The 13,986-nt window shown below is 38.1% G+C and overlaps 1 protein-coding gene across 10 annotated transcripts in view; it reads left to right on the top strand.

Moving 5' to 3' along the window:
* The window catches only part of WDR20 (WD repeat domain 20), a 47,558-nt gene that overhangs the window by 17,120 nt on the left and 16,452 nt on the right, over positions 1–13,986 (top strand). For all 10 annotated transcript variants that reach the window (XR_010472753.1, XR_010472752.1, XR_010472751.1 and 7 more), the window contains exon 2: positions 10,608–10,790. Coding sequence is in view for 4 of the 10 variants with exons in the window: in XM_065063452.1 (XP_064919524.1) it covers positions 10,608–10,790 (183 nt within the window). In the remaining 6 variants the exon portion in view is untranslated. The remainder of the gene's footprint in view (positions 1–10,607; positions 10,791–13,986) is intronic.

Genomic DNA, 13,986 nt, shown 5'->3' with positions numbered 1-13,986 from the left:
CAATATCTGATATTATTGCATGTGACTTGCTGTGCAGTCTTTCATAGGTGTGGTCATATGCAAATCCTGCAGTTATTTTTCTCATTTGGAATGTAAATTAATATGTATATTTACATGCATATTTCCCAAAATCTCATCCCCCAAAGGAGAAGCAGTTATATAAAATGGTCAATCTGTGGTTTGAGAGATATGCTACTTTTCAAAACTTCCTGAAGATAGGGGCTGGAGTCGTAGTTGGACTCTGAGGTGATGTGCACCTTACACTGGAATGTGACTCCACCTCATCACTTCATGCGTTGCATAGTCTGGATTGGAGATGATGTTAGGTAGTTGGAGGCTAAGGGAAAGCAGTTTAGGTTATTATTGAGAAACTACAATTAATCTGTCTTGGGAAGGAAGGCTTGATGTCGTCGTAACTAGGAAGTGATGTTCTGGAACATGAGGTGTTGGAGGTGATGAACAAGCAGTTTAGTGTTAGGCTGAAATGGTGCTCAGGAGTTGCCATGAGTTTGAAGTGTAAAGAGGCTGAGCTGCAGTTACAAATAGTAACTGTTATACTGACTTACAGGTTAGTCTGTGCTTTTTGCTGACCTCTTTAAAAAGGACTTAGTGATCACTTTATGATTAACACAAAAGTAGGATGTGAAAACATCTGGAAGATTAAAGTGGGATTTAGCTCAAAGGAAAGTAGGGACTTGGAGGCCACAGGAAGTGATGAACTGTGCCATTGATTAGCCACAGTAAATTAAACTTTAAATAGGTTTCATCCTGCGAAGTTTAGCATATGGTAATTTATAGTTCTGTGGTAGATCTATAACTTCAAGAAAAGAGATAAAGGAGAAAAGCAGAGAATTGAAGGTAGATTAATTTAACTAACCTATTGTTAAGGCAGGAGGCAATTGTAAGAAACTCAGGAGATGCAGTTATGGCAGGTGAATGAGCAGGAGTATCTAATCTTCTAGTGGCACACACTGGAGGAAAAAAACTTGAGTCAGTTTGAAACCACTGCACAAAAAGAAGAGGGATTGCTACTATGGATGACCGCCCTAATTGATCAGTACCTGAGTCCTAATTTTTCTTTATTGCAAGAAATGGAGTGGGGAAGGGTATTGGAAAGAAGAATGGAGTAAATCATATTGCATTGTATAAATCAGTAGATCAATCTATAAGCATTTATACTGATCTGAAAAAAGGGATTTATTACAAAGAGATTCAGAGAAATTGTGAAAATTGTGATCGCCGAAAACTGCCATGGGTATACTAAAACAGATGAGACTACTTATAGTGAGCAATGTAAGTGCTGTGTATATAAGGAAGGTTCGACAACATTGTCTTCCTGCGAACAACAAGGTGTTCAGTAAAATGAGAGGGGAACAAACTGCAGAACTGATATGTTTTCCCCACATATTTAACTTTATCAGGATGTGTTTTTTCAGTTAAGTAATGAATAGAAAGTGGGTGTTAAAATCTGGTAATGTTCACAGTTCCATGCAGGAGTTAATGCGAAAAAAAAGCCCCAAACAATCCTGTAAAGGGTTATTAAACTTCCATGTTTGCAATTTAAATGGCTTCCTGAAAGAAATCTAGGATGGACAATAATTGATCAATGCTTGTAATGCTTCTTGTCTTTACGTCTCAAACTATATCGATATCTGCCCACTGTTGAATAAATGGTATTGTAGTCCAGTTCTGCAGCTCATGATTATGAAGTATGTGTGTGCCATGACTTGTTAAATCTGTGTCTTAATTTTTAAGCCAGTGAGGGAAAGACCAGTATGAAAATGTGACCTGGCACCCATCATTTATTAATAGCCCTGAGAGATCATTGTTTGAACTTAAAACTGCACAGTGAGTTCTCTTTCTTGCATATCTCCTTAAAAAGAGCTGAGTAGGGGGAGAAGAGGAGGAAGGTGTCTGCATCGCATGCAGCACATACGTGATTCTGAATTAGGTTTCTGTTGGAGAGGTTTTTATCCAGCAGGCTGAGCTACAGTTGAGCCAAAATTATGTAGATCAGCCACTGACAATACTGATATCACAGCTTCTTTTGCCTTCTTCCTATTAAAAAAAAAAAAAGCAGGCAACTAATTGCTTAAACCAAAATAGAATATCTAATTCAGTTCACGTCTGTTGGGAGTGTGTGATACAGTGACTATATTCAGAGTTGAGTTTAACCAGCCTGTTTACAGATTTAGTGTGGCCAAGCACATAACAGTGAAGTCAAAGTCTTAATTTTTATCTGAATTGATCATGTCATTGACTGACACCTACAATAAGGTGAACTTTGCAAAACTGTGAAATACTGCTTTTGTTAGCTATTCTTTAGGGTAGGTGTCAGAGTGATCGTTGAGATGCTCAAGAACAAGTGAAAGCTCTTGTGCTCTCCCTGTGTTGTAGGAAAGCAGCGTTGTGCAAAGTGTGATGTAAAGGATTGGAGCGCTTCTGGGGAGGAAAGGGACAGGTATTTCTCCTGCAGGTGTAATAAAAATTAACTTTGTTAACTGTGTAGAAGCAAACACCTTTGGAAAAGTTAAGTTACAGTGTCATGTAATTTCCCTGCTGTTTTAGTGATTTGATTATAGTGCAGCTGAAGATTGTTAGTTACTTGGAGAACTTCCAGTCCTTGGCCTAGAGCGAGCAGCCTGTTTTGGTTTCTTCTGGAGATGCTGAGTTCTGCTCATAGACCTTCTCAGGACTGACCAGGACTCTCTCTGAGCTGCGCTGAGGGTTCTGGTCGGTACCTTAGGACCCTTTGGGTCTGGCCTGACTCTTTGAGTGGCGCTGTCAGAAGTTGTACATTTTGGGCTCCCACTCAAAAGGAGCAGTGTCAGCATGGGTGTAAATTTGACCACGTGTAACACCTTGAATTGAAAATTCTTTAAGTTTCTAAAGGAGCAGTTTCAGTGACTTGAGACCTCTGTTGGTCTGTGACAGACGGAGGCAGCAGCAGTGTTCTCTGCTCAGAAGACAGAGGGGGCTATTTTTTTGTGTGTGGAGGGGTTCAAAACCTTGTTTTAATTTCCCTAAACCTCTCTGGCCTACAGTAGTTCAAATGTATTACCATTCCTGTCCTACTTTAATGCCCTTTGCCCAGTATTCTAGAGAAACGAAGGGTAAGTTGATTCCATATGCACCTGTGAAGTGAATGGAGTTTTGCAAACAAAAAAAGGATTGTTTTTCTTCGTTTTTAATGAGTCTGCTGTTCTGGTTTTTGAACTCTTTTTAAATAAAAATGACTAATTTTTCTAGGCTTATTGGTAGACTGGTGCTTTCACCTTAGTTAACTATGAATAGGATGTGCTGATCTATACTGTAACCAGACAAATATCTTGGTTTATAGCCTTACTAAAATGCAGTTAAGATTGTTATGGTAAGTTGTAAATCAAACAGTGCTTCATGTGTGTTTTTTATGGTGTTCACATCCACTTTCTTGATCATACCAATTATATAACCATTGGTTCAGTTAATATCAAATAGATTTATTTCAAAGCAGTGCATGCTCTTTGCTGTTTCAGTGCTTGGAATAATTCTTCTGGAAATAGAGTATGATTATTTTATTGGATGCTTCAGGAAACTAAACTGATCTTTGCCTAAATATGGATTTATGTCCAGTAGTCTGGACTAGAGTTTTATCTTAATGTATGTGGTCATAGTTGTCTGCTGTATGAATAAAGGGTGAAATCTTACTAAGTAATGCTTTTATCCTTTCAAAAAATGTGTATGTCTTGTATGGCCCCAAGTGGAAGTTAAATCTAAAAGGGAAAAGAATATCAAGTGGCTTCCCAAATTTACAAGTGGCTTTGTACAAAACTGATCTTTAACACTTTGTTATGGAATTGTGTGGAACACTTGAAAAAATTAAGTTAAATAAAATTACTTGACGTCCCTGTTTTACTAACAGAGCTGTTCTTACACAGTATCCTAGAAACTCTGTCACATGCCTTAAGTGTTCCTGTTCAGCATTTAATCAAGTGCTTTGTACCTTATAAAAAAAGCTGCAAATATTCAGGAAACCATTTACGAAGAACAGTGTTGCTCAGGAGAGTAAATGTTCTGTTGAGTGGAAATAAATCTTGAAATGTTTTTGTTTTATGTGGGTATAAATGCAAAGTATTTTCAGGCTTAAGTGAGATCATGAAAAATATTTATGTATTAGAAAAAGTACATCAGAAGGTATGCCACTGAAGCCAAATTAGTAATGATCATGTCTTAAGATTTATCAAACTGGCACACATTGGCAGCTGCACTTGCTGGAGACTTTCTAGAGAAAGGAAGAGGTACCTTAATGGAAAGTCAGTGTGTTAAAAGTAACAGATTCTTTTTTCATGCCTGCTAATTGTTTTTGTCCTGATTTCTTAGTTTTTAATTTTCAAAATTTGGGTTGTCCAGTGCAACTTTTCTCTCTTTCTCCTAGGTCCTCTTGCCTTCAGATAGAGAGGACAAAAGGAAAGTGAATGTCTGTGCTTATTTTTAGTGTTAGTTCATACTTGTCCTTATATTAATTGGCAGCAAATACAGCACTGGTTGTGCCATTGTGAGTGTTAAGCTATTAGTGCTTCAATTCATAGAGCTGAAAGTTCAGCTAAACTTTAAAAGCAAAATGTAATAATTTTCTTAAGGTTTACAAATGTGACTTTATTATAAAGCATGTGCATTGAATGCAGTGTTGCAAAATAGACCTGAAATTTCCATACTGTTAATGTCTTTTCAAGGCTAAAGAGACACTTAAAGCTAGACTGTGCGTACACCCAAAATATCCATTATGCAACTCTTAAAGCTGAGCACAACACTCGGCTATGGAAAAAGCATCTCTTACTTATTTAAGAAACTGTCCTTACACTTAACCTACTGTAGCAATATGTAAGTAGGTGGACTTTACAAAGGGTGATTATCTGCTGGCTTTTTATAGAATTCTAAAGAGTATTTGTACTTGTGGGGTTTTTTGTGTTTGTTTTTGTTTGTCTGGTTTGTTTTGTTTTGGTTTAGTTTTTTGTTGTTGTTGTTGTTTGTTTGTTTTTTGTGTTTTTTCTTTTCATTTGTAAGTGTTCCCAGAAGCTTTCAAACTAGTTCATAAGTTTTCTGGGGGCTTCTGAAGTGGCCCTGAATGTGTTTTCACTTGTACACTACCTGAAAGATTTGTGCTGTTGAATCGGAAGAGATCCTAGGACTGATGTGAGTTCTTGCCAGACTTTAAACTTTCTCCTGAGCAAGCTAAGGTCAGTGATTAGTCAGCACTTCGTCAGGTTACATAAAATTGCATTTGTAGAAGCCAGTTTAGTACTGATTGGCCATGGCCCTGTCATCTGCACTGGAGGGTGTTTTAATTGGGCTGTACAGTCGCAGGGAGTGTTTCCTGGACTTTCTGTTGTCTGTCTTGTATAAATTAAACAGAACTTCTGCTCTACATCACTGTTCTTTATAGGGAAAGACAGCTGACTTCTTCCTGTAGCTTTCTTCCTGCATGTAGTTAGTTTAAGACATAAACCAGACTTGTTAAGTAAGCTGGGAGTGGCCTTGTTGCTGCTGCTTTAGTTGATCCTAAGCTTAGGATCTCAGGATTAATTCAGGTTGGAAGGGAGCTCTTGAGAGTCTCTAGTCTAACCTCCTGCCCGAAGCAGGGTCAGCTATGAGGTCAGACCAGCTTGAAATAACAGTGAAGTAACTAGAAATTATTCTGTTGATAATATATGTTAGCTGTATTTGGGCTCTGAAAAAAAAAATAAATCTGTAAATCTACTCCTTATTTTCAGCATGAAGTACTGAAACTAGTATTTCTGTCAGAAAGACTTGTCTACAAAAACAATGAATAGAGTTCACAAAAAAATTCTACAAAAGTGCCTTGGATAGCTCAGCTTTCCAGCCGTGTTCCTCAGCTTGCTCTGTCCTTTTGCTGCTCTGCAGGAGTCTCTGCAGAGGAAGAATAGAGGAAGTCTGCATGGACACGGAGGAAGAATAAACAAACAAGCTGGAAGGGGCCTCGTGGTTTGGTTTCACTGTCCTTGCTAAGCCAGTGAGTTCGTCCTGGAAGACCCTGCCCTGTTCACTAGGGGACGCTGTAAGGCAAAGCGCTGCAGCGAGGGTTACCTTGCCTCTTTTTTTTCAGCTGGGGTTTAAAGAGCATCTGTGAAGTTCAATAAAGTTCACTTAGTAATAATTCTAAGAGTTGATTTCCCCTGTTACTTGTATAGCATTGTAACAAGCACAGCTTTCTCAAGTTGTTCTGTTTATAGACCAAGGACCATTAAATCCCTGGACAGCAAGGTATTGAAGAGATACCAAGCTACACGTTGTAAGTTGTGAATTCCAGAGATGCTGAGGAAATTGTTTTCAAAAGTATAATCTTTTGGTTATTTGTGTCTTTTGTTTTGAGCTGGAACTCTACATACATAGCTGATCCGTAATCTGCTGTTCAAGATCAGTTCGCTACCTGGACATGAGAGATTTTCTTAAGAGGATTTTTGGAAGTAAAACTTTTATTAAATGTTTGCCCTCACAGGCTTAAAGACCTAATATTCTACCTTGATCTCACTTAGTTTGTCTCCTGGCAAATGTGATATTAAAAAGTATCTAAAAGCAGCATTTTGATGAATACAGTTGAAATTATCTAAGACAAGTTAATAAATAACTCCTTTCCTTTCTGATCTCAGATGTTTTTTAGCTTGGAAGGAAGTGTAGCATCTATGATACAGTTCATTCAACTAAAATTTGCAGAGAGCTGCAGATTTAAGTTAGGAAAAGAAAAGATACAGGAAGAAATTGCATCTGTCAAGGAGCGTGATTAAATGCTGACTTGAAGTAATTCGATTCAATGTTTGGGAAACATTAGTATGAAAGCTCCAAGTCTCAGATCAATAGTAAATGAAAAGAATGAAGCTTGGATAGATATTAATCTGGTTTTGACCTTAGAATTACATACAGCTACAGAACCAAGGTTATTGATGCCCATCCTAATCAGACATTTCAAACATCAGAATCTGAAAGCTTAAATGTTTGTTTCAGACTGAGGTAACTGATTTCTTTTTTTCCATCTTCTTCCTAGTGTTTAGGTGCTTAAAGCTGTCATTAAGATACTCCATTTGACTGCATTTAAGCTGGAAGTCATGATTCAGGGTGAACGAGCAACTTCTAGACTGTTAATTTTATTTTTTTTTTTCCTTAGCCCAGCACAGTGGGAGTAATTTTGCTAAAATATTGTGCTGTGAGTGTTAAATAAATGGGGCTAGGAAGTCCCAAGACAGTTACATAGTTCCTGTTGTATTTCTAGAGTATGAATTCATCACAAAGAACTAAATGGCAAAGTTGGTCAATTTTTCTTCTTCTCTAGAATGTTTTAAACTGTTCAAAGACAGGACTCGGAAGCTTTTGATGCCCAAGCCACACCAATTTTGTTCGGTTGCATCACTGACTTCAGACAGGTGTGGTATGAGATTACTCTTGTTCTTGTTGCCCGATAATCATTATTCCTTGTTCCTTTGCCCAGGGGGTACTTGAAATACCACTGTAGGTTGGAAGGAACAGACTTCTAATGCAGGTATTAGTTGGCCGAGGTGCTAATGCCAGAGTCTGGACTAGCTAAGAAGTACTTCAGTGGCTCGCACAGACTTTTATTTGAAGGGTGGATGATATTGATTCTTCACCTTGTGTTAGATGCCCCAACCTTCTTTCAGTCATGATTACAAAGTGTTGGTCTGATTGTGAATCATTCACAATGGAATATGTTGCTCAAAGTGGACAGGCTGGAATAGTGCTGAGTGTTTTTTCATAATAAAATCTTAAAGGAATTGGGACAAGAAGCATACAAATAGCTTGCTGCCAGCTCAAGCAGGGGTGAGGGTGCCTGATCCTGTGCTTTCAGCCTTCATGTTTGGTAATACTTAATTGCAAGACCTTTCTGTTCTCTTCCAAAGTACATCACCATTCCTCTGAGAAGGGGGCAGTTCAGATCACCTTGTTCAGTAAATAGTGTCATATCATAGGATTTGACAGTTGCGGACTTGGATCTAATGGAAAAGCTCGTTTCTGAAAATCAAATCTTCCACAAAACAGCTATAGCAAGTATACTTAGAGGTGAGCTAATGAAATACTGAGTCTCAGGCGTGGCTGAATTTTATGAGTAAGCGCTTTTCTTGTTCTTACCAAAATCTAGTAGCAACCCTTAACTGCACAGAAAGAAAAAAATGTCTCCTAGTTCTCATGCTCATTAATTCTACCCTTCCGGTTAAGAGAGATCAGGACCAAAAGATTACTTTTGTGCTTGTAGATTTGACTTTATCTCAATGGGACATTATATGATAACTGAGAACACTAGCTGCATGTAAATAAAAGGCGGTGCATCCCTGTCAGTAGAAGCCTGGTAATTGTGGGTTGAATTGGTTTATTTATACTCCATTTAAGTTCTGACAGATTGTCACTGCCATCTGGCTCCCAGAGAACAGCTAGAACAAGCACAGTGAAGTCTGCACTTAGATTTAATTTATCAGAATTTCACGTCTTGCAAGATCTGTTGTCACACCATTTCAGAAGATGGGGAACTTCAGTCACACCAAATTTGTCGGACAACAAAAGCAAAAGCTATTGATATAAAACCTCAACCAGACAAAAGAGCAAGATATAGTTCCAGTCTGAAAATAGCCACCTGTTGATTCTTTGCTGCTTAAAAGTACAGTGAGATTCAGGAGAATAACCTGGGAATACCTGTGTTTCCTGCTGGCTTGGAGTGTCTCTGGTTCTCTGATCATTCAACAGGATTCAGGCCAAGTTCTATTTACTTTAAAAGGGATCTTCCTTTTGAGGCATTGGGTTCTGCTGGAACTTTTGTCCAGAGGACACAATCTCATGTCTCACAGGTTAACTGTGGTAACTCTGTGTTTGAGGTACAGAGGGTGGCATCTATATGTTTCTGAAGAATGGTCTTCCAGTTAGAAATGCTATGTCAATTTTGAGAGTTACCTCTTGATATAATTGATTTTGTTGTGATACAGGACAAGGGAATCTTGTATAAGGACTGCACAGCCTCTAGGATTTGAGCTTTCAGCTTCAAATTACAGATTTACATGTGTCTGTGAGTGCTCATTGGTAGGCAAGTGCCTTATCATCTCCCAGTAGAGCTAGTAGTCTATTTAAGTTCTCCTTGAAAAGGAATTGCTAATATTCTTTTTTAGCTTATAATGGATCTCTGGGCTCTGGAGAATAACTCTTTAATTTGCTGACTTTAGAAGTTGGAATACATCATCTCATTTTGGAGTTTTCAGCCATGTGGCCATACACCTGATTTAGCTGGTTTATAATGTATTCCCCAAAACATAAGTGCAGCTTTAATACTTTTGTGTATATATGCTTATCGTTTATATCTTATAGTTAAATTTGCCTTGGAAATGGCTCATCTGACATGATTCACTGCGTAGCTGGTTATGATTTTCCCCTGCTGTCAGGTCTAGTTTCCGTCTGTGTGGCTCCATGCACACCAAGGGTTTGCTGCTCTTTAGACCTCATCCTCAAAGGTTTAATCCACTGGAGCATTTTTTTTTAAATGTGAAGCTTGTCCTCTTCCTCAAAGTTTTATTTCTTATGTTGCTGGCCTGATTTCCTCTGCCTAAAAATACTGAAGAAGTAGATATCAAAATCAGAATCTGAGTCCCAAATCACAGCTGCATCTCAGGATTGTGGTATTGTTGAGTATCTGCAGCTTTCTAATTACAGACTCTGAATCTAGTAAATAGGGAGGCTTTTTTTTAACAAAAAAAAAAAAAAGTTGAACCTGATGTGTGATCTTGCATATTAAATGTGTGGGTTTTAATCTCTGGATGATGAAAGATTAGGTTGTCTGTTCAGAAGTGATATGGGGATAAACATGGGTTACACAACCAAGAACATTTAAAATTGCTTTTCTGTTCCTTTTGATTGTTCTGACACTTTAGTGCTGGATCTTCAGTTGTTTATGTTGAAATTCCTCAGTCCTGTTGCACTTATTTTGTCTGAGCTGTATTTGAATTCTTTGTTCAGTGTGAGAAGCACAATTACTTTGTAGCTTCATAGCTTAAAATGTATTTTATAATCACAGTACCAACATCTTGAGCCAGTGTTCCTAGAAAATGCTCTCCTAGGATCTAGCTGATAATTTTTTTTATGAGACCAATGTTTTATGTTTGCCTGTTATAAAAGGATAGGCTTACAGTATAAGAATCAGGTGATTGAGAATATGCTATTTTTAGTCCAAAATTGGTTAGATTCAGTAGTGAGAAAGCTGCTCTTACTGGGAAACTAGAAGGTATCTCATCTCTATTGATGGAATAACTCTGCTGATAGGAGATGCCTTCTGGGAATAGGTTGGTCTTGAACTCACTGGAGCCTTTGTGTTGCTGAATGGTTGGTTGTCACTGTTTTGTCCCGTGACGTACTTGCAAAGCCTATGGTGGGTATAGTGTTATATGAAAAGATAAACCTTTTGACATTATCTTGGTTGTCTTTGATAAATACAAAGCTGCTTTTTAAAGTAGGGTTTTGTGAGTGCATAAATTGTTGCCTAGTATAAACATTATTTGCAAATAGAACTGGTTATGTGCACGCAGTGTGATAAACTGTCTTAATTCTGTTTGCTCTTTTTGCAGGCTGCGGACTTGAGTAAACCAATAGACAAAAGGATATACAAAGGAACACAACCTACATGCCATGACTTCAATCACTTAACAGCCACAGCAGAAAGTGTGTCTCTTCTAGTGGGCTTCTCTGCAGGCCAGGTCCAACTTATAGACCCTATTAAAAAAGAAACTAGCAAATTATTTAATGAGGAAGTAAGTAGAAATCTTAACATTGTTGCATGCAAATATATTTGTAGTATTAAACATCCCAGATTATTGAAGTTTTGTAGCTGTCTCTGTTTGCCTATACAGCTTATCGTTGGGCTGCTACCTTTGTTTTTCAGCTATTTCATTGGCTTGGCATACCTTGGCATAACATGGAAATGTTATTCATGAAGAAATCTTTTGGGGGTTAAGATGAGAAATTAGGACTTTCTGGTTTGCGTAATACAGTAACTAGAGTTAATGACAATTAATTGATAGAAAAAAGGTCTACAATTCTAAACATTGCTGCATATACTCTACAGTTGTTTCTGCAGCTTCTCGTTCTGAATGAAGAAGAGAACGTTTAAGCTCCTATGTAATTAACATATTCTGATGAAAATAGTAAATAAGGTAAAAATACCAATCCTTATAGTCAGGACGTTACAGCAGAAACCGTTTGTATCAAGAATTACTAAAGACTTGCATGGGGAAGACTGGGATATCAAGCTGAATGCTGCATAGAAAAAAGCTGAAGGCTTATTAGGTCTTGGATGTGTTATGTTCCTGGAAGAAACTCTCCATCTGCTTTTCGTGCTGCTGTGCAATGAAGAAAGAGAGAAGGGAGTAGTATGGGGTGGACTAATGCCGAGTTACAAGACCACTGGCTCTGATTTTCTGGTAGTATTGGCATTCTTAGAAGAGTAAGCATCTGGATGCTGTCAAGGAAAGAAATATGGTAACTGATAGGACTTTAGACAGCATTTTCTGCAGATGATAAGCTATAGGAATTTGGGTAGTTTGCAGGGGTATGTTTAGGTGTTTTGGGTGTGTGTTTTGTGTTTTTCTGCAGGTGAATTGTGTGGGGATAATAGCAAAGTGCTTTTCAGGTGTCTTTTTTTTTTTTTGAAATGTCAAGTCTGGATAAGAGTTCTGCAGATGAACCTAAGCCTTGCTCAGCTTTCAAACTGAGCAAGCATATCTTTGCCACCTTAGAGAGATGATGCCTTGCTCTGTGCAAAGAAGATTGAAGTATTGTTCTCAATGGGGATATTTTATAATTAGAACTGTCTAATTCCTCCTCAGCTTTCTAAAAGTAGATACATCTAAATCAGAAGAGGGGTATTTTTCTTCTTACTTGGCCTTTTTCCCACCTGTTCTCTTTCTCTGCATGTGTTGAGTGGGAAACGATGCTGGAGTACTCTGGTAGAAACCTCTAAGTTGCTGAAATGTTCATTTTCACATTGTCCTAACACCCCTCTCCCTGCACTAGCACCACCCCCCCGCCCCCAAAACTACAGCTCACCCCAAACCAGAACACCCTAAACTTTGTCACTGGTGCAACTTTGCCCCTGGGAGTGCCAGTGTGGATATGAGTTACTTGTGTAAGTGCAGCTCTGACTGTGTGATAATAGTGTAAGTATTACAAATGACAGCAGAAATACTGTAAACAGCTAGAGTTTCATATCACAGAGCAGTTCCCACTCTTGCAGATGAACAGTAGTTACTTTGAGGAAAAACTTCTGCTGAAATACTTACATAAAGATCCAATGCATGTGTACATGCCTTGATGCTGGTTACTGTCCAGTATCTACAGCAGAAAGCTGCATTGCAGGCTGAATAGTTCCTGTGGTAGTTCACAAACTGTGGAAACACTGAAGTCACTTTCCATTAGATAGTATTGTCTTTTTTCTGTGCTATAACCAGTATTACTTCACTGCTGGGAATACATCCTTTGACAGTTCAGTGGAGATGATCTATTTTCTACAAAGCTAACATAAGGATTTGCTCGCTGCTACTAGAACTACCTGCACAGTAGGCTAGAGTTAAATGACAAACTCTTGTTTCCTACACTGATCTTATCTGCAGTTGCAATCAATTCTAAAACTTTTCTGTATTTTTAGTCGTATCAATTACAATATTGAAGTTTGTCCTGGACTTGTTTGGAAGTTCCGGGTTGTATCTAGAAGCCACTTCAGGGAAACATTAGTGAGCATCGATGTTAGAGCAAGTTCATTTGCTTCAAGATGAAGATGCCTGTTAGGTTTTGAATATATTTAGAGATTAGATAGTGTTTGAGAATAAACATGTCTTCATAGGTAGAGGTGATCTAAATGAGTATTTACATCTTTTGACAGATTTAGCACTAGTCTTGGAACAATAGAGGTAATAGAATTCACCGTGTGTCCTTTTAGTAATTTAGTGATTCAGGTAGCCCAAGTCTGTTTTGACTATCACCTGTGATAAAGCAATCAGGGTAGCACTTAATCATGTGTGATGTGTGAAACAATTTAACCTGTTATGACATAGAAGGTTATTTTGACATGAAAATGCAATAGCATTGATGCAGTCTAACTTGTTACTCTTCCCCTTTTTTTTTTTTAAATTCTATTGATGTAGAAGACAATAGGGTCTTGAAAGGCTGAGGTGAGTGATCCTATGCAGCTTGTGGCTGCGTGCTTGAATCGGTCTGTATCAACAGTGCTGTTTCTCCTAGCTGTGTGAGAATTAAATTAGTGATATTTTCTTATTACCAAAACCATCCAAGTAAACCTCACAGATTCGGTTGTTTCCAGGTGATAGTTGGTTATTCTCAAGCGAGTCAATTCAATTATGTTTGTTTATTTTTAAATTATTTTTAAAAATTATTATTTAAACAAAAGCCTTAGTCTGCATTTTTTCCTAATCGACTTTTCCTGTACCTGTGTTGCCAAAGCACTTTGTCAGACCTTAGTGTATATTCCTTGATTGCCTAATTTTTTTTCATGCCTTTGTAGCCTGTAATTTTGTCTCTTCAAGCTTGTTCAGAACACGGCTACCAAGATAATCTTACTTGGCTTGTCTTCCTGAGTAGTGACTGAAGTTCCTTCACTTACTATTCTTTCACTAAACTGAACATAAGCTCCTTATCCCAGCTGCTGCACCGATTTGCTTTATTCTCCATTCAGTCTATTCTTGTGATGCGTTTGCCAGTCATACTGACTTCAGGTCTTGTTTTGTTGTGCTGCAACAGCATGTGAAGCCAGTTGGAAGCTTTTAAAACTTCACAAGGTCGTAACTTCAGAGTTTTTATCTTCCTGCTGAATTTAAAGCTCTGTTGGTTGAGAAGGGTATGAGTTGTAGCCGCTTGCTACCTATCAGTTTGAAGTCTCTCTGCATCTTGTCTCTGAGCTGATCTGTTCTCACTGCAGATTGTAATGGTCTGTTT

This window comes from Columba livia, chromosome 5 (genome assembly GCF_036013475.1).
Source record: "Columba livia isolate bColLiv1 breed racing homer chromosome 5, bColLiv1.pat.W.v2, whole genome shotgun sequence".
Lineage (NCBI taxonomy): Eukaryota > Metazoa > Chordata > Aves > Columbiformes > Columbidae > Columba > Columba livia.
Note: the sequence above shows the minus strand (reverse complement) of the source record. Positions and strands in the feature narration are given on the sequence as shown.